Source organism: Canis aureus, chromosome 2 (genome assembly GCF_053574225.1).
Source record: "Canis aureus isolate CA01 chromosome 2, VMU_Caureus_v.1.0, whole genome shotgun sequence".
NCBI classification, from domain to species: Eukaryota; Metazoa; Chordata; class Mammalia; order Carnivora; family Canidae; genus Canis; species Canis aureus.
In genome coordinates this window covers 66,077,501-66,098,378 of record NC_135612.1, presented here as the reverse complement: position 1 = coordinate 66,098,378, position 20,878 = coordinate 66,077,501, and the positions used below count along the sequence as shown (strand labels likewise).

The 20,878-nt window shown below is 34.5% G+C and overlaps 1 protein-coding gene and 1 long non-coding RNA gene across 27 annotated transcripts in view; one reads left to right on the top strand and one right to left on the bottom strand.

The window, feature by feature from the left end:
* Positions 1-20,878, top strand: part of CPEB2 (cytoplasmic polyadenylation element binding protein 2) — a 68,276-nt gene that overhangs the window by 43,803 nt on the left and 3,595 nt on the right. For 23 of the 25 annotated variants that reach the window (XM_077877515.1, XM_077877490.1, XM_077877482.1 and 20 more), the window contains 6 exons: positions 6,478-6,648; positions 7,791-7,880; positions 12,793-12,911; positions 13,195-13,309; positions 15,852-16,033; positions 20,456-20,878. The exon at positions 20,456-20,878 is cut by the window's right edge and continues 3,595 nt beyond it. In XM_077877515.1, the coding sequence (XP_077733641.1) occupies positions 6,478-6,648; positions 7,791-7,880; positions 12,793-12,911; positions 13,195-13,309; positions 15,852-16,033; positions 20,456-20,683 (905 nt within the window). In that variant the 3' untranslated portion in view covers positions 20,684-20,878. The remainder of the gene's footprint in view (positions 1-6,477; positions 6,649-7,790; positions 7,881-12,792; positions 12,912-13,194; positions 13,310-15,851; positions 16,034-20,455) is intronic. The other 2 variants (XM_077877456.1, XM_077877446.1) reach the window with 1 other exon arrangement.
* Positions 9,443-20,878, bottom strand: part of LOC144301216 (uncharacterized) — a 45,842-nt gene continuing 34,406 nt past the window's right edge. The window contains exons 6-9 of one of the 2 annotated variants that reach the window (XR_013368006.1): positions 20,561-20,700; positions 19,872-19,946; positions 13,514-13,618; positions 9,443-10,724 (exon numbers count right to left, since the gene is read on the bottom strand). This is a non-coding gene — a long non-coding RNA (uncharacterized LOC144301216). The remainder of the gene's footprint in view (positions 10,725-13,513; positions 13,619-19,871; positions 19,947-20,560; positions 20,701-20,878) is intronic. The other variant, XR_013368005.1, reaches the window with a different exon arrangement.

Genomic DNA, 20,878 nt, shown 5'->3' with positions numbered 1-20,878 from the left:
TTTGAATCCTAATTATCCATAACAAATGAGGCTCATGTTTGTCGTAGTAACTATGCTTTATAGGTAGAAGATAATTTATAGGCAGAAGTATTATCCCTCCTTTATAGGTAGAAGGCAATACTGAAGCAAAAGTTACAGGCACTTTCAAAAGGCCAGATGAAGGTAAAATAAAGAAAACTGGAGACATCATTAGCTATGTGCTCAAAAGACCTACTTACAAATAAAAGTAAAATACCTTACAGTAAGTTACTTGTCACCTAAAATGTACAATAAAAACTATAAAGGTAAAATAGTAGTTACTCTAATCTTGGTTATAACTAATCTCATATTGCATTGTATTAATTTTCATGTTCATGTATATGCATGTGTTACATATGTATGTATGTTTACACGTACATAGTACAAACAAATATGGGTGTATATACATTTTAAGTTAGAATCACTTAAGTAGGATTCCTTTTAACAGTTCATCCTTGTTACCTTGTAGTATGGTCAAGAATTTTGAGTCAAAATTTTCATAACAATAGCTAGAGAATATAAATGAGGTGTTTAATGTCAAGATCAAATGATAATTTCAAAAATAGGGAAAAAGTTAACCCTTCAAACAATGCAACTGTAATTATAGTTTAAAATTTTTTTGACTGGGGATGCCTGGGTAGCTCAGCGGTTGAGCGCCTGCCTTTGGCTCAGGGCATGATTCCGGAGTCCTGGGATCAAGTCCCACATCTGGCTCCCTGCTTGGAGCCGGCTCCTCCCTCTGCCTAGGTTTCTGCTTCTTTGTGTGTGTGTGTCTCATGAATAAATAAATAAAATATTTTTAAAAAATAAATTCTTTTGACTGTAGGGTTTTTAATCAATATCCTTTTTCATTGCTGGTTTAAACAGCATGGAAATCTCATCTTTTGAGATTATCTGGAGGAAAAAAAAAACAGTTTTAACTATTATGGTAAGAACCTTAGGAACAACCATATCTGGTTCTTCTTTTAAAAGAAGAAAAAAAAGAAAACATTTGAAAATTTCATAAATAATTGCTTTTTTAGATACTTAAAAACTTCAGTCTCAAAGGAAAGTTGTAAGATTGTATAGAAGGGAAATTATGTCTCAGTAGTTATTTCTTTTTTATTGGTAAATAGAATCATTGTGTAAATATACCACAATTTGTCCATTTCCCAAATATTGACAGGCTTTTGAGTTTTCCATTTGGGACCTGTTATAAATAAAACTACCATAAACATTTTTATACTCGTTTTCATGTTTGTGTGTACATAGCACTCATTTCTCTTAGATGTATAACTAAGAGTGAAATTGCTAGTTCATAGAGTAAATGTACATTTAACTTTATTAGAAACTACCAACTAGTTTGCTAGTTTTATACTCCAGTAGAGTATAAGACTTTGTATTGTTAGCTTTTTAATTTTACAGATTCTGATAGGTATTGGAAGTGACATCTCAATTATATGCTTATAACCCATCCATTGTATTAAGTTTCAGTACAAGTCTTTTGCCCATTTCACTTAAGAGAGTTCTTTACTAGGATTATGTCCTATTTTCTAGTGGTTGCCTTTTCACTTTTACTATCTTTTGATAAGCAGCAAAATATTTAATTTTGATAGAAGTCCAGTTGTTTTCATTTATCATTAGTGCCTTTTGGTCCTAACAAATTACTGCCTATCCCCAAATATCATGAAGAAATTCTAGAAACTTTGTTGTTTTATCTTTCACATTTAAGTCTTGAATTCATTTTTAGTTTGGTGTGAGAATAGGGATCAAGATTCCTTTTTTTTTTCTCCCTCCAGCTGGATATCCATTGGTTCATAACCTTGAAAAACATCAAGTGACTGTAAATGTATGGGTCTGTTCCTGGACTCTGTTTTGTTCCAGTTAGCTATTTGCCTGTCTTAACATCAGTGTTACATTCTTAATAATCATAGCTAACTACTAGTAAGTCTTGAAATCTGATCGTATAATCAATCCTCTGACTTTATTCTCTTGTATGAACTATCTTGAATCCTTTGATTTATCATAAATTTCACAAGAACCTGAAAATATATCCTAGTTTCAGATCAAAAAAGAGAGAGAGAGAGAGAGAAAGGTACTTTAATTTTGGTTGAAAACTGTTGTTAATTAAGTATTTTAGTCCAAGTTATTTAAAATCAAATTTTACTTCTGTCAACATATATAATTTTACCTTTATTAAGGTAAAATTGCCACTTATTTTCATGCACTAAATATATGTGTGTATCATTCTTAGCATGTTTAAAGTGTACTACACATGAAAGATGTCATTATTTAGTGGTTCTCCTTTTAGAGTCATATATTACCTTAGATTATAGGAAAAGATAATTGGCAAGATAAAAAGTGATATTTTTGTTGATACATACTCAGTTAACTCTTCTTTTAAAAGAGTAATTAATTCCATAGCTTAAACATAGATTAGAGATTTTTTATAATTATTAACTATAATCTATTTGTTATAGTTAAAACTGTATTATAGTTACTAATATAGAATCATTGTTAAAATGTAGCTATATTATGAATATGCTTACAGTATTATAATTAACACAGAAAGTTTAAACCCTTTTTGGATCACCTCTCTTACGTAGTGATTTCCTTTGTCACTGCATTTAGTATTTCTATTTAGATCCTAAGTATTTATGATCCAAATTTTTTCCTCAAGATAAAATATTATATTCATGGGACTGCTAAATTCATATGTGTGTTAGGGCACTTTGGAGTGAAATAATTTCCAATGTTTTGACATGCCTGAAATAAGTATAAAATTTGGATTTGTAATTTTTCTATTAAAAACTAGTTGATATGCATGTTTTCTGCCTCATCGTATTCCTTTTAAAATAATTATTTAAAGTCCAACCTTAGAAATTGAACCAGTTATTCACAATATTATTTGTAATGGATCTTGATGAGTTTGTTTTCTTAGATGAAATGGTTAGATAAAATATTTTTGAAGGGCTTTCTTTCTAATGATTACACAGACTATTGACCTTTGTTTTACATTGGTCCTTATTTCTGATAACAAAGGTATTGGAAAGGTTAAATTAGTATTCACAAAGTTACTCAGTGAACATGGACATCTTTCAAAGCATCTTACTTAAATTGAATTTGAATCTGTACAATAATTCCTTATTCCTATATAAACATGATCTTCCTCCCTGTTTTTGGTGTTAGAAACTTCAAATTCTTATTTCCAGCATCAAGCTAGCTACAGTTCACATATAGCCCCCTTCCTTCTCATTCCAACCTCAGTTCTCTGCAGGCCATCACATTCCACATTGTCTTTATTTATATCACCTGTATCATTATTTGTCATATTTTTCAAGATGATATATTAATAATATTTTAATTTGAATATTGTATATGTTAAGGCAACATACTTTGGATTCTGTGCATCATCCCATCTAAAAAACCAACAAACCTTTCATTCTATCTAGAAAGAAAAACAATTTGTCTACCTTCTTACTTTCTTTTCCCTTCTCTAATAAACTTCTAAAGAATCATCTTTTGATGTCTTTACTTTATAAAACTATGTGCAGCATGACTCTCATCCAACTTTACTAAAATCGCTTACCTTTGAAGATCATGCATGTCCTCAAACAGTTGTCATTTTTTAAAATGATTATCTTAACATTTCACACCATTACTTCATGGCTTTTTTTTTTTTAACTTTTATCACATTTTTCTTTGGCACTCTGTTAAAATAGTATTTTGGCTTCTCTTGTACTTTTCTTACCACTCCTGTCTTGAGCTTCTTGAATGTTCTGTTACTTCCTTGTAAGCTTCTCAAGGAACTACCTTATCATTTCTCTCTGGAATTGTCATCAGTGATATGACAAAGAACCTTCAACTGTCTCCTCTGTAAAGTTCACCTTCTTCTCAAAAATGTGGCTTATTTCCTTTCTCCACTCCATTTGCAACCTCCCACCTTACATTTAGTTCTGAACACCCTCTCAGCCCCATGCAGTTTCATATTTCTACCCTTCCTTTTTTTTTTTCTTTCAAGGTTTTACTTAAATTTCTGTTTCTTAATATCCAGTGTAATACTGGTTTTCATGTGCAGAACTTAGGGATTCATCACTTCTATATAACACCTGGTGTTCATGACAAGTACCCTCCTTAATCCCCATCACCTATTTAACCCATCCTTCTGTCCACCTCTCCTCCATCGACCTTCAGTTCTCTGTAGTTAAGATTCTGTTTCCTGGTTTGCCACTCTTAATTCCCCCCATGTTTATCTGTTTTTTTTTCTTAAATTCCACATATGAGTGAAATCATATGGTATTTGTTCTTGTCTGACTGACTTATTTCACTTAGCATAATGCTTTCTAGCTCCATCCACATTGTTGCAAATGTCAAGATTCCATTCTTTTTGATGGCTTAATACTCCATTGTGTATATACATGGAATATATATACTATATATATTGTATACATACACACACACACACACACACACACACACAATGGCTTCTTTATCCATTCATCAGTCGATGGTTATTTGGGTCTTTCCATGATTTGGCTATTGTTGATAATTTTGATATAAACAGTTGCTTCATGTATCCCTTTGAATAAGTGTTTTTGTATCCTTTGGGTAAATACCTAATAGTGCGATTGCTGAATCATTTAATTTTTAGAGGACTATCCATACTGTTTTCCAGAGTGGCTGCACCAATTTGCATTTCCACCAACAGTGTAAGAAAGTTCCCCTTTCTCCACATCCTCACCAATACCTGTTGTTTCTTGAGTTGTTCATTTTAGCTGTTCTGACTGATGTGAGATGATATCTCATTTTAGTTTTGATTTGCATTTCTCTGATAATAAATGATGTTGAGTAACTTTTCATGCATCTGTTAGCCAGCTATATGTCTTCTTTGGGAAAAGTCTATTTTGAGTCTTCTGCCCATTTTTTAACTCGATGGTGTTTTGCATGTTTTATAAGTTCTTTACATATTTTGGATACTAACGCTTTATCAAATATGTCCATGTCATTCGCAAATATCTTCTCCCATCCCAAATGTTGCCTGTGCATTTTGTTGTTTCCATATCTACCCTTTCTTAATACCAGGTTGTGATCTTTATTGTTCTTATATTTAATTAATGATTCTTATTATTCATCTTCTGACACTTGCTTTTAGTTCTTCCTTTCCATTGTTTTTGTTTTGTTTCCCAGGTATCTACTCTTTACCACTATAGTTACCTCCCTGTCCATCCTTCTTGGTCTGCTCACTTCTAATCACTTTAGCCACATCTGCTATCAGTCTTTCTAAAGCAGCAGTAAAGTTATCTTGCTTTAGCTCCTGTATCCACTTTTATTTGTTGTAATCACCTACTCAATAAAACCTCTCCTTTAGCCTGGCATTCAGGTCTAAGCATTCTGACTAGCCTCAGAGCTGTTACTTGCACTCTCCTTATTTCCAACATGTAGTAGTCTACTTTGACTACTTCCTATTTCTTAAATAAATTCGTATTTTCCATCTTATACGTCTCTTTTCCATTTGGAAAATTTACTCAAAGCCATGTTCTAATAAATATTTTCACTTAGAAATATCTTACCCTCTCTAATGCACTGAGTAAATACCACTTGCTTTCCCTTTTTACATTTACCATTCAGTTTCACTTGGGGATTTAAAAAATTACCCATTTATTAAATTAGCCAGACTACTCCCTTCCTCCAACAGACTTCCTCTGAAGTACTTTGAAGCTTTCTTATGGATATATGCCATAGTTATATGTATAGATCTTATCTTTTCTAAATGTACATTCCCTGAGAGCAAGAAGCTGTATTTTATTAGGTCATTTTATTTTTTTGATCCACGTGGAGACTAGCATCAGAATTTCTGCAGAGGACTGTATAGGACGTGCTTGGTACAAAGGGTGCCACCCCTAAAGGGTGGGATCAGATGGGGACCAAAGTCCTAGAGAGGATGCCTTTTTCTATTTTTGCACATGTGCAGAAGCCCTGTCTAATTTACCCTTTTATATATAATTGTCACATGTGTAATCAATTCAGAACCTTCTATGCAAGTCTTACATGTTGCGTTTGTCCTTACCTATTGTGGTCTGCAAGTGGCTTTTTATTATGTCCTCTTATCTATTTAGTCTGTGCCATTTCCCTTCTGCCACCAATTTCTCAAAGGTTTCTCCTTTTACGCATCCAGTTTAAACTGTCCCCATACACCAGATTCTTGCTGTTTTCCATAAAAAAAACTGAAGTGATCTAATGCTTGTTTGCAGTATAATTGTTGTCATATGACTACATTTATTTCTAAGCCATTCTTTAGACTACTTCTCTTTTGAATCCAGGTAAATTAAAACCTTAAGCTATCTAAATTTCCCTTATTTTTTTGTCCCCATGTCACCTTCATGTTTTAAGCCTTTGGATTTGTCACTGCTATTTTTATGCCTGACTTTCTCGTTTCCTTATATATCTGAGATTCAAGTTATATTTGTTCTTATATTTTAGGTCGTTCTTCCCTTTTTCCAATAGATGATGGTCTGCTTGATGATGGTCATAATGATCAAGTTGGTGTTTTAAATTCACCCACATGTTACTCAGCTCATCAAAATGGAGAACGAATAGAACGCTTCTCTCGAAAAGTTTTTGTTGGTGGTCTTCCTCCAGATATTGATGAAGGTAGGATGATAATTTGAGCTTAAACAAAAACCTAAAGTATAACATGAATGTGGGGATATGGAATTTTTTACCTTGAGATTTCCAGTCAGAATGGATATCCATCTCTGTTTATTTTGTCACCTGTTGAAATAAGAAATAGGAGGTAATTGAACAGTTTAAAGATTTTTTCTTTATATGTTAAAATGCATATTGTTACTGTATCTTTTTGTAAATAAGATTATCATACAAAAAAATTTCTTATAAAACTTAAAATCTTTGATATTGCCATAATACAACACATACAAAATAAAATGCCTGCAGTGCATGGTAGTCAACCATATAATTTCCTGAAGGATAAATAGGCTCTAGGAAACAGGTAAGAAAGAAGCAATAAAACCCTAAAGAGTAATGGAAACAGAACATAAACAGGAAATTCAGGTTGTACAAATACTAAACAGATGTAAAAATAATCATAGTAATAATAACAAAAGAAAGTAAGTAAATATTAAAATATGAAACTGTCTAATGTTTGTGCAGTTGTAGGAAATCTGCCACCCTTATTCACAACTAATAGGAAATTGCTACACTTTGAGAAATTTTTCAATTATGATTCAAATATCCAGAAGCTTATTCTAAGTGTTATTTAGTATAATAAGGTCTTCATGTGATGAAATAACCTAGAGCATATCATTGGATTTGACCTGTGTGTGTTTCAGTGAAGCTACCTGAAGTGTTTCAGACCTTAGTATATTTTATGAGTGTGATAACTCTACATGTCTTGTTATAGAGAACTTTTCTTTCCCTATGAGATTTCACTTATCAAGCATTAACTATCTCTTTATTTAACTTAAGATAATGTTGGCACGCTTATCAAGCCAGTAATATTTATAGTTTGGTATACTATCAATCCATTAGTATCCACATGTTATATAAAATTTAAAACTCACACTGAATTGATTGCTCTGGCCAATGTGTTGCTTAAAAATGAATTTATTTTGACTATAATAGTTATTTATTCATATATATTCTTTTAGTAAGGATATTAGACATGTTTTGAGTTTTCTAATTCTAGTTTATCTTAGTTTAACTTATAAAATATGGTTTGTTTTCAAAATAAACCATTAAAATTAATTCCTAATGTGTATTATTGTACTTTTTTTAAGACGAAATAACTGCTAGCTTCAGAAGATTTGGGCCTTTGGTAGTAGATTGGCCTCATAAAGCTGAAAGCAAGTCCTATTTTCCACCAAAAGGTAAGAGTTTTTGCTGTTAATATTTTCTAGGGAATCAGTTTTGTGAGAGCAAATAAGACAGCATAAATTACTTTGTGTTTTGTTCTCTTTCGAATATTATATCCTTACACCTTTATATACAAACTAAATAATAGAGTAATTTTTGAAGGCTAGTAATGTTTGTCAAGTGAGGAAGAATGGGCCTAAGGACTCTCATAGTTTCACTTTAAGCCAGTCAGGAACCATAAGACACTTGCTGCACTCTCTCTATAATGATTTGACAATATTTTCAAAGGCTCAAATCAGCTAATGTTTGAGGTTTTTTCTGTCTGAAGCATCCTTCTAAGTAACGGGTACAGACATATATATAAAAAAAAAAAAGTGCCCCTCTACACAGTGAAATTAAGACCTATTTGAGAAAAAAATAATAATAAACACGTGAACATTATAAATGTTGCAAGATTTACTTAAGTGTTTCAAACAATAACAGATAACAGAGCAATATTTACTCTGTGGGTGAATTTAGCTGGAGAAGAAAGTGACTGGTCCAAATCCTCATTATATTTAAGAGATCAGATGTGAACAGGATACCTAGTTGTGCCAGTAACTTATTGCTAGGATACTACTGTGGCCTGTTACCATAGCACAAGAATCACAAATTACACTGTCATTCCTGTAAGCAAAGCAAGGCCACAGTCAGTGGGGAGAGGAAGTACCCCCTGCCCACAATGAGCAGGGGTGGTGAGGGGAGAGAATTAAATGTGAATCCAGTCAGGTTGCTAATGGCAGATTTTGTGAAGTGAATAAAAAGAAAGGGGGAAGTTGGAAAAAAAAAAAAAACAAGGCTTTTCTTTAAACATCATTGAAATAAAATTTTAGAAAAAACAAAAAAAAAAAAACCTATTCTCCTGGCTGAGTAGATTTTCAAGCCTGGATAAAAGACTCCAATGGATCTCTTAAGTGGTCTGATTTGGGCTCTGGGAAAGGAAACACATTAGAATAGTTATTGGCATACAAAAACTAAAGTTTTCTAGTAATTATATGGGACATCTCCACTTTTTGTCACTGAGAATTCTAGAATTGTCATTTACCAATTCATGTAGGTTTTTAGAGAAATGGAATAATGCAATGTTTTCATTTTACACCTTTAAATCTTATGCTTATAGAATCAAGAACATCTTTTAAGCAGGAATCCTGAATCCCAGGTCTCTATGAGAATCTGATTAAAGCTATGGACCTTTCTCCCTGTACTCTATATTTTCACTCAAATTTGTTGGAGTTTACTGGTGTGTTGGAGGTCCAAATACTTAGTTTATGGTTTTGTTTTGTTTTTTTTTTAAGACTTTTATTTATTTGACAGAGACAGTGAGAAAAAAGCAGGAGGAAGAGGGAGAAGCAGACTCCCTGCTGAGGCTCAATCTTAGGACCCTGGGATCATGATCTGAGCCCAAGGCAGACCCTTAACAAACTGAGCCACCGAGGCGCCCTCCTGATACTTGGTATAGACAGAAAATTAACTCCATATAGATGTAGACATTCATTTGTTTACTAAGTTTTATATTTAAATTTTTTAAAATTTTTATTTACTTATGATAATCACACACACAGAGAGAGAGAGAGAGATGCAGAGACATAGGCAGAGGGAGAAGCAGGCTCCATGCACCGGGAGCCCGATGTGGGATTCGATCCCGGGTCTCCAGGATCGCGCCATGGGCCAAAGGCAGGCGTCAAACCGCTGCGCCACCCAGGGATCCCTGTTTACTAAGTTTTAATCTGTTGTCCATTTTTTCACTCTCTTGTCCTTTTATAAAGTTCGTTGAGTGTTCAATAAAAGTGCCAATTAGCTTCTAATAGTCCTAAGTTACAAATACCCTGGCCCACTTGAGGAATGTGACTAGTCTCTCCATACTTCTGGCTCTTCAGTTTTTCTCCCACAGTACAGTCAGGATAATCTCTCCAAAAACTCATCTGATAGTCCAATCCCTTGACCATCTACTTAAAACCCTTCAGTGGTTTCTTTTAGTTAGAATAAAGGCAAAAATGTATTTGCCCTGCCCGGCCTCCCTATCTCTCTGGTTTCTTCTCCCATTATTGCTTCTTGTTCCCTTCTGATTCCAAAAGCAGGCCTTGTTCTCTCCTGCCTCAGGGCTCTTTCATATGGTGTTCTCTCACCCTGAAGGCTCTTCGGTTTTTTTTTTTTTTTTTTTTTTTTTTTTTTTGAAGGCTCTTCTCATGTGTCTTCATATGCATACCCCCTGCTTGTCTCAGTTTAAATATTGGTTGCTCATAGGAAACTTTCAGGACTCGCAGTTCACAGTTCACAGAGGCTCGGCATTTTGAAAGCACTTGTTACAGCTGCAGTGTTACATTTTTACAACTCTATAAATCTGTGATGACTTTGCTAATACCCAAGTCTTCCCATAATTTCTAAGACTATGCTTTTACTCATCTTTGTGTTCTTGGAAATGCACAGAATAGTAATTGACTAACAAATGATGTAATCAGCTATAAATACTACAGGATAGGGAAATTCCTTTGACCTGAAGTAGGTGGAGAAGGCTTCACTTAGAAGTTTTGAACGAAATCTGAACTGAACGTACTGTGCAATTTAGATAGATATAAAGTAGTTGAACAGAGTCCCAGGCAGGAATTGAAATAGTTTTACAATGGAGTGAGAATTGGTTTGTGTGGAGACAGGTATACATTTTTTTGGCTGAGCCTCTTGTTCATATATGAACAAGGATGGTGGACTCAAAGCCTAGAAAGATGTGTTGGCACAAATTTGATCAAACAGAATAGTTGCTGTCTTTGCTCTTGTTGCCATTGTTGTGGTTTTTGCGGTGATGGTTAGTTTATTTTCTCAAACTGAAAACAAAACAAAAAGACCTCAGAAAAGTAGCACTGGCAAATCAGTTTTTGATACAATTATAGTTAATTGTTGTTGCCAGAGACCAGTATTTCCAAACCTTGTTCTTTCAAGCAGTTTTGTTGTTGTTGTAATTCGTTTTCCATGGTTTGGAAACACTGGTATAGAAGGCATCCTGTTAGTGATGCTGCCTTCTAATTAAGGCAGTGACATGAGCCCTTGGATATGGAGCCACACATGTACATGTGTTTCTTTTACAGTGAATGAGGTTTACCCTATGTGAGTATGAGCTTGCTATATAGTATGTTTTTGGTAAGAGTATTTTAATATTTAATGGTTTGCCTTAGCTAGATCATAACTTACCTGCCATGCTGCTTAATTAGTTTTGTGACACAAACATTTCTTCCCTTGTAATCACACAAATAATTAAGCAATATTAAGAATATTGAATATAAAGTATTACTGTAAAACTAAGCAAAATTAAAATATATCAAAAATTAATATCACAAATCTTAACATTAAATATACTGAATTTAAAATACTATTTTAATAAGTTGGTCTTTTATCCTCTTAATTATTACAGAACAGTTATAACTTTCAAATCCTTGTATCAAAATTAAAGCCTTCACTTAAAGAAAAACCACTCTTTATTATTTATTTTTTCAAGCATTTTTTTTTAAGATTTTATTTATTTGAGAGAGAATGAGAGAGGTAGTGCATAAGCAGGGGGGTTAGAGGGAAAAGCAGACTCCCCACCAGAGCAGGGAGCCCAACACGGGGCTCAATTTCAAGACCCTGGGATCATGATCATGAAGACAGATACTTAACTGACTGAGCTACCCAGGCCACACCAGTTTTCTCAAGCATATTTAAATTATTTCTAGCAAGTAGAAAGGTCTGTGATGTGTTTTTTAATCTTGCATAATCATACCTCTGAAAGTTTCTATTTGCATAGCTTGGTTTGATGGTTTATTTATGCAATCAGGTATTAAAATTTTAAAATGAAGCACTTTTATGTCACATCAGACTTTTGTGGCAGTCATAGCATTGTCAACAATAAAGCTGTGTGTTTAGATTTCTATGTAAAATGTGACCTCACACATTGTATAATAGATGTGCCTGGCCTGCTTGATGACTTCATATTAGAACCAGATTACAGTTCTCTAGGTTTATTTGCATAGAAATCTCATCAAGGAAAAAGGGATGTTTTTTGGTCAGTTAGTTGTCAGCATCTAGGAATAATCATATAATGGTGAACTTGTGGTATAAATTTGGTATCTTCTTTTTATAATAAAGTCTTCTGCTTAAAGATTGACAATCAGTTATCACAAAGAAAGGGGCGGGGGGCTTATTTCCCAAAAGTCCAGGCATCTAAACAAGAGCATGGGCCCAAAGTCCAAATATAGTGTCCAGACTGTTTGAAAGGAGTGTCCGCTGCTTATCCCAGTCAAGACTTGATTAAAGGTTCTGACACATGCTGGAGGACCTGTTTCACTCCAGCCTCCTTCAGGTAGTTTCCTTAGTACCATCTTGAAGTTGTGATGCTGACTATGGAATTCTCCCCTTTTTACGGAAATTCATGAGCCTTTCCAAGTGCGCTCTAATCCAAATCTAGGAATCTTTTCCTCATATGCTTAACAGGGTAATCCTGCCAAGTTCTTAAAACCTCGGGGGCTGTCCTGAATTTGAAATTACTCCACCAACTGCTTGCTCATGTGACTGACTTGGGGCAAGTCATTTAATTGCTAAATACCTCAGTTTTTTTATTCTATAAAATGAGAATGTTTTATAGGCTTGTGAGAGTCTAATGAAATTATTTATTTAAAGCCTTTAGCACAGTTTTGGGGGAGTAAGCACTCTATATAAGATAACTAATTAATGAGTATCTGTTTTTGCATGAATTCCATAGGATATTGTGTTCTCCTCTAGAAAGTCTAATGGTTCTGGCTCTATTTGATAGTTAATATTTTTTCTTTTCCAAAAGCATGTATTTTTCTAAACAGTACTGAAATTTGGGGTGAAATAGCTTACTTTCCCATAATGCCTCATTTTTAATGGTTATTACAGGCTATGCATTCCTTCTCTTTCAAGAAGAGAGCTCAGTTCAGGCACTAATTGATGCTTGTATTGAAGAAGATGGAAAACTCTATCTGTGTGTTTCCAGCCCCACCATCAAGGACAAACCAGTAAGTAAATACTGCTTGGGCTTTGGGCTACAAATTCAGGTTTTCCAAAAACAATTTTGAAGTAAGCATTAGTGATAAAAAAGAAAAAAAAGAAACTACCATGTTAAGAGTTCAGTTTTAAAAAAATTTGGATAGCTTACAGTATCTAGATTAAAAAATACTAATGTTTTAAAATAAACTATACAAAATTTTGAAAAATAGAAGGACCACTGTTAACTGGCACAAAGCAGCATAAGCTGTCAAGGGAGTAGCACTCATTACAGTGATGTTATTTTCTTCATAGGTTCAGATCCGTCCTTGGAATTTAAGTGATAGTGATTTTGTGATGGATGGTTCTCAGCCTTTGGATCCTCGAAAAACAATTTTTGTTGGAGGTGTTCCTAGGCCATTAAGGGCTGGTAAGTAGGATGTTAACAAATGTTGCTTCTTTAAAAATCAAATATGAATTAATTCAATAAACACTTGGGAACTATTGTGTACATGGTACTATTGGATATTGGACAAGAAAGGGGCAGATTCCTCATGGCTCTAAAAGTTACTCTCTATAGAATTCTGAGAAGCATTTTTAAAACCATCAAGTAAGTGGAGAAATGGACACTTACCTATCAATATTAATAGTTAACTCCAAGCAGACTTTTGAGTTCTTAAGTATGTCTCTAAAAGAAGAATTTGGGGTCTCTTTATTTTATGTGGGTTGATTCTGATATCTGAAGAAGACATAAACAGTATTTTTTTTTTAAATAGCACTTTGATAAGTAAGAAACTTCTATTCACGAATAACCAGGAACCAGAGATTTACCAGAGATGTCATCTAGGAACATAATTACAGACATAAATGCCCACTGTACAAGCATGTTTTATGATTGCATGTGCCCTGTGAAGTGTGCTAGTGTCTTCCACCCCTGAGAACATCCTCTTCCAATACAGGAGATAACATGTTAAAAGAATCATTCACACATGTAAATACTTAGAGAATGTAACTTCTACAAAGAAAGCCTGTAGAGAATAGAAGAACATCAAAGGAATATGGTATAATCTGATATTTAAAAGATACTCCTATTTGAGCTGACACACAGCAGAAGGAACAGAGTTGAGGTGGCAGGAGGATTGTGAGGAGTGTGTTTCACAAAGGGAAGAACATACTCAGAGATCTTTAGTGGAAGGAAGCAGAGGGCGTTGGAGGAACTGAAAGAAGCCCAGAGTGGCTGACTAAGGGTATAAGGAGTGAGGGGAGACACAAAAAGGCATTGAAAAAGTGAATAGGAGTCAAATCATACAGGTCTAATAAGGTAATTAGGTATTTATCCTCAGAGCAAGGGAAAATCAGTGAAGAGTTCTGGATAAGTGTAGCTAATGATACGTTTTAGGGGCAATTAGGTTGAGAGTAGATTTGAGTAGACCATTTAAGGAGCCCATTTTTGCAGGACAGGAGAAAGATAACGTGAGCTTAGATTGGAGGTAGCAGTGGTAAGAGAGCAAAATGAACACATGTCACAGATGATTTGTGAGGTAAACTCAAAAGGCTGAATCTCAGCTTCAATCTTAAGCCACTTAAGTAGATAGTGGTGCCTTCTATTGAGGGGAAGAACACTGGAGGAAGATTGTGGTCTCGGTTTTGAAAGCCAAGTTTGTGGTACTATTTAGAGCACCTACCTAGAAATTTCAGTTAAGCCATTTATATCTAATAACATTTTTAAAAGAATTATTCTTGCTACTGTTTTGATAATAAATTTTGAGGGGCTTTGCTACTGTTTTTATAGTAAATCTAGAAGAAAAGAGATAAAGCTGTTGCTACGATCCAGATGAAAAATAATGAGAGCTTGGAATAGGGTGTTAGTGATGGAGGTGAGGAGATTGGATTTTAGAATGAACTTGGAAAATCAAGTTCAGGAACGCCTGGATGGCTCAGCGGTTGAGCGTCTGCCTTTGGCTCAGGGTATGGTCCCGGGGTCGAGTCCCACATTAGGCTCCCTGCATGGAGCCTGCTTCTCCCTCTGCCTCTGTCTCTGCCTCTCTCTGTGTGTGTCTCATGAATAAATAAAATCTTTAAAAAAAGAAAGAAAGAAAATCAAGTTCATAAGATTGCATGTACAGTTTGGAAAACAGAAAATAGGATGAAGCCAAAGGTCTTGGCAACTTCATCTTTTCTGTTGATTACCAATTGACTCAGCAAAAATTCATTGGAGCAGATTTGGTGGGATGGGGAAGATTAGGAGTGCCATTTCAAACACGCTAAGTGATGATGGTCTGTTAAATGTCTCAGTATGAATTGTCCAGGAGATAGTTGCATAGATGAATTTGGAGTCCAGAGAAGAGAGAAATTTAGGGGCTGAAACATGGTATTTAAAGCCATGACATGGGATGAAGACACTACACCCACAAGTATAGAAAGAAATCCATGGACTAAAACTTTTGACATTGAAAAGTCAAGAGTTGAAGAAGAACCAGGTACAAGGAAGACTAGGAAGGAATTGTGAGGCCAGATGAAAATTAGTAGAATGATGTTTCCTGGAAGCCAGATGAAGAAAGTATTTCAAGGGAAAGGAAAAAATGAACTATGTTCACTGTTGTTTCCAGGTAGATTGACCATTGTACTTGGCAGTGGCATGAGCAATTAACATGGAATCATGGGGTGAAGGTCTGGCTATAAAAGGTTGAACAAGGAAGAGAGGGATGGGGAAGTACAAGAAAAAAATGTTAACATTTTGGCTGTAAAGGGGGAACATAAAAATTAAGCAGTTACCAAGAGGGAGAAATAAACAGAATTAAGAGTTCTGATTTGTTTTTTAAAAGATTAAGAGTGATCCAATATAGAGGGAAAACCTGATGGTACAGAAAGGAGGGAGAACTGCAAAATATTTGTATAGTGAAAGAGTACTTAAAAACTGTTGATATACTGTGTTCTCTCACATTATATGTGAATTTCTTTTCCTTTTCAAGTGGAACTTGCTATGATCATGGACCGGCTGTATGGTGGAGTTTGTTATGCAGGAATTGATACAGATCCTGAGCTAAAATATCCAAAAGGTGCTGGTCGAGTTGCTTTTTCTAATCAGCAGAGCTATATTGCTGCCATCAGTGCTCGGTTTGTTCAGCTTCAGCATGGAGATATCGATAAACGCGTAAGTTTTGTATTGGGAAAGCATTTAACATCTTATAATAAGGTGCTGATCCAAAGCTTACTACCCAGAGTTAATACTATAATTCAAACACTTTATTTTTTTTATACTTCTTTAACTCTTAAAGAGTATTATATCAAAATACCCCTGAAATGTAAAATTATTAAACATATTTTGGACCTTAGATACAATATACAAAATATAAATGTCCTTGTCAAGTTGTTTGTTTTTTTTGTTTTGTTTTTAATCCACCAATAAGGTCTTAATACTTAATATCCTTCTGACCATGGAGGCAGAGCTTTTTTTAAGAGCTTATGCCCTGAAGCTAGTCTGCCCAAGATCCCATTTCCACCACTTGCTCTGTAATCCTCAAGAAATTAACTCTCAGTGTGCCTCTTTTTCCTCATTTATCAAATGTAAAGCAATAATAGTATGTCTTTCACAGTTACTTTGAGAATTAAATGAATTTTCCTATGTAGAAGCATTTAGTTTGGCACTAAGTAAGTATTAAAGCATTTTTATCTTTTATCATTAATTTTAAAATAAAATACACTGTATATTTCCCTAAGTGTACAAAATAATAAATATACAAATAAACTAAACACACACAATAATTATCCTAAACTTTAAACATTTACTCTTTAGTAGCATTGTTTAGGTCATCACAATAAGAACTTTTTAGGAAGTCCTATGAATGTTAACTAAAAGCTACTCCATTGAATAATTCCTAGTACTGATTACCAGCTAAAATAGAGAAAATGACCAAAACTCAGTTGTTCACTTACGAATCTATTTCATACTAAAATCTGCTCATAGTTCCCATATAAAGCTAAGCATTATTCTAAAATTGTCATGTTTGCATTATGGTGCAGATGAGATATGCTAAGAATAAGAGGCAATTTAACTTTAATATCTAAATTAGTAGATACAACTTGAGTCAGTATTTATTTTTCCAGTGTAACAGTTTCTAGCAGTTTCTTCCCTGAGGCTATCTGTATGTATTAAAAGACTTTTGGAGGCAGGGGAGCTGGTTAAAGGATATGGATTGACTAGACCACGGGCTCTAAAAAGTAGTCATCAATTTAATTTCCAAGCTATCCCATAAATGGGGAAAAAAGCACATCATAGGTTCAGTTATACAAGCAGACTGATTTTTGTTGCATTGTTACTTAAAATGTTGCAACACACACCTAAGTGGAAGGTCTTTGCTGGCAGGAAAATTTGTTGAACTGGAGTTCCTCTGGTCCAGTGGTTTTCACCCTCAGCTACAGAATAAAGTTACCTGGGAACTTAGAAAAATCTTGACATCTGGGTCCCCCCCCCAACCCCAGAGATTGTGCTATAATATAGCTCAGGAACAGCAGAAATTTATAAAGCTCCCAGGTGATTCTAATGTGCAGCCATGCTTTAGACCACCTATCTAGTCTAACCCTGACTTTCGCCAAGAAGTGATCCAGTCAAGGAGGAGGTTATCTACATTGTATACAATTTATAGTGCTTTATTTATTTTTTATAGTGCTTTAATATGCAGAAGCACAGGGGAAAAAATGTTATAGGTGTCCTACCTCATCCTTTGTTTCCAAAATGATAGCTGAAGGGCCAATTATTTAGGGCAGAGTTGATTCCTAAAGAGCAACTCAGATGCAGAGCAAGTGAATTGAGAACACCTGCATGCCTTCTTAAAAAGGCATTGAAATATCTGAGAGAAAAGTTTATTTTTTAAGATAAGTGCTACTAAGGTATATTTTGGATTTTATCTGAAATAATTTGAGAGATGCCTGGCTGGTTTAGTCAATAGAGTGTGTGACTCTTGATCTTGGGGTTGTAAGTTCAAACCCCACATTTGGTATAGAGATTACTTAAAATATTTTTTAAAAATTTATACTTAACTATTTTTAACTACTGCTTACATACGCACACACACACACACACACACAAAAGAAAAACCACTAATCTTTGTACCTTTCGTGTCTCTGGTATGAATTTAATTATTAAACCATAACAACAGATTAATTTTAAATTAATAACTGATAACCCAAAGATTTGAGAAGGATTAAAATTGTTCATTCAGCGTACTCTTTTGGCTCATGAACACTTTGAGGTTTAATTCCTATCTCCCCAAAAGCTGGGAAGCACTATCACCACAAAAGTGTAATTCATTGTAATTTTGATATGTTACTCCATTGTAATATGAGTAATATTCATTGTACCTTCTGGTACTTACTGGGGGAGTTGTGTTTACAGTTCAAGTTGAATAATTAAATATGAATTATTTCATTAGTTATGAATCCAGGCAACAAAGTATTACAGATAAGTTCTAGGGAAAGGCATCATAATAGAAAATAATAGCTTACAGAATTGATGAAATTCCAACTGCTTTTCAGACTTACAAGAGTTAATTTTTAGAGATTATTAATCAGAATAGTCTAAAATTACAAGTTTGAAATCCAATTTTCCATCTTTGAAAGTCTGCAATTTGTTAAAGCTAAATAGATTAGCTTCATAAACTAATATCTAGAATTTTAAAATACAAATAACTGAAATCATTGCATTTAAAAATTTTTTTCAACAGTTTTACATTAAGTAACTCCTGCGCACCAAGCATTTTATGGGATAGTACGGAAATGAAGTAAACCACACAGACACTCTGTCTTTAATTACAGTAAAGACGAGATATAATCATGAGAAAGAAACTCACCATATGTAAATGTACCTCATTTCTTCAGATACAGTTTCTACTTTGTGCTAGCTATCCTGCTAGATCCTAGGTACTAAGTATTGAGCAGACACTTTCCCTGTGCTCATTTTGTTTATCATCTAGTAATACGAAATCCAGTATGAGATATTCTTTGGTAATTCCTTTAATTATTATCAGTTATATTATAACAATACTAAGATATGTGTATATAGTTATATAATATTATAATGAAGAAATGAATCATAAATAGCAGCCAGGCAATCAAGATAGAATCCATAAAGAAAAAAGTTGAAAAATAAAGATTAAGCATAAAAATGTTACAGTTCATGTCAGTTCGTGTCAAAGATCTTTTTAAAAACCAAAAGCCAATGGAACAAAAGGTTAAAAATCCTTAACTGGCAAAGAGGATTCATTTAAAAGAAAAAACCTTCAGCAAGAAAATATGCAAAAGATAGACTGTTCAGAAAAGCAAAATGTTCAGTGTACATAAAATATGTTTATCCAGCCGTAATCAATGAAATGCAAATATAGACAACTTAATTCCATTACCTTTCTGTCAGATGGTTGTTTATAGTTTTTTTTCATCAACTTTTCAGTTTTTCTCTGTTCTTTGTTGCCATTGTGATAAATAATGCTTCTGAAGATAAATACCCTTATATATTCATTTTCTGCACTCGTGCAAGTATTAATACATTCAGAATAGAAATTGTTGGCTTGTTATTTTTTACCTTGGACAAACACTACTTTATCTCTAACCAAACTGTTAAACACTCAGTTTTCCCTCCTCTCCTCAGGATAGGCTGAGGTCTTAGGTTGCCTGGCACCATTCAAAGCTAGTAAGTAGCTCTCCATTTGGAGTTATTGTTCCTAAGGAGTACTGGCTTGCAGAGTCCCTGCAGTGTGCCAAGCACTGCCTTAAATGTTTTTATGTGCTGCAGCTCTGTGAAGCAGGTTCTAGTATTCTTCCTTTACAGATGTGGAAACTGAGGTTTAAGAGGCTTAGCACTCAGAGCGGACTGGAGTCTGAGGTCTTCTCCTGAGTCACACCTTCTCCGTGGGCCTTTGATTTTATATCCTACAAATTCACAGAAGTCCAGACTTGCCCTTAATAAGATTATCCACAATTCTGGTGTGTGTACATACCAAGTAGTTAAAAGCAGAATACATACAGAAGTGTTGCCATAATCGGTGGTTTGGGGTTGGGCCGTCTCTCAGGTGCTATTGGAATAAAGGGGAAAAGGTATAAAAACCATTTGTCTCCCGTGCCCTTCTCTTTTTCGCTCACAAACACCCTAACTCCCAAAATACTAACACACAGCTGTTTTAAAGATGTTACTTCTTATGTGAGGGTAGAATGTTTTACGAATCAATTAGATGTATAGTTTAAGTCTTTTATGCCTTTGAAAAGATATAATAAATAACACTCAGTTTATAGTCCTCTGAAGAAAATGTACCAAGATAAACTAAAACTACCAAACTAAGTGCTCGTTTAATCACATTGTCACTTATGAACATGAAACATCTTAGAAAAAGATGATTAGTGTCAGAATAGAGTGACTTTGTTGTTGGTTTTTGTTTTTGTTTTTTAATCTACTATATGGTAAAGCTATTTCCCTGGGAAGCTGCCTACTATTTCTGTGGGAAAATGCCTCTGAACATTTTAAATTTACTAAAATGATTTCTGAAGGAAATTTAATGGGAGATTTTTTTTTTCACTCTTTTTCCAGGTGGAGGTAAAGCCATATGTGCTAGATGACCAGATGTGTGATGAATGCCAGGGCGCACGTTGTGGTGGAAAATTTGCTCCCTTTTTCTGTGCCAATGTCACTTGCCTGCAGTATTACTGTGAGTTTTGTTGGGCAAATATCCACTCTCGTGCAGGACGTGAGTTCCATAAGCCATTGGTAAAGGAAGGTGCTGATCGCCCACGTCAGATCCACTTCCGCTGGAACTAAGAATAGCACACCGGCCTCTGTGTAACAAGGAAAGAAAGGGTGCATGTGGCTTACTGTGTCTGAAGACGCGACAGGCGGAAGAAATAAGTGCATTCTTCTGCTTTCACCCCAGCTACCAATACATGCATCTTTATCAGCAGCCAAAACACTACAAGCCTCTTGTTTTTCACCAAAACCCTACATCTCAGGCTTACT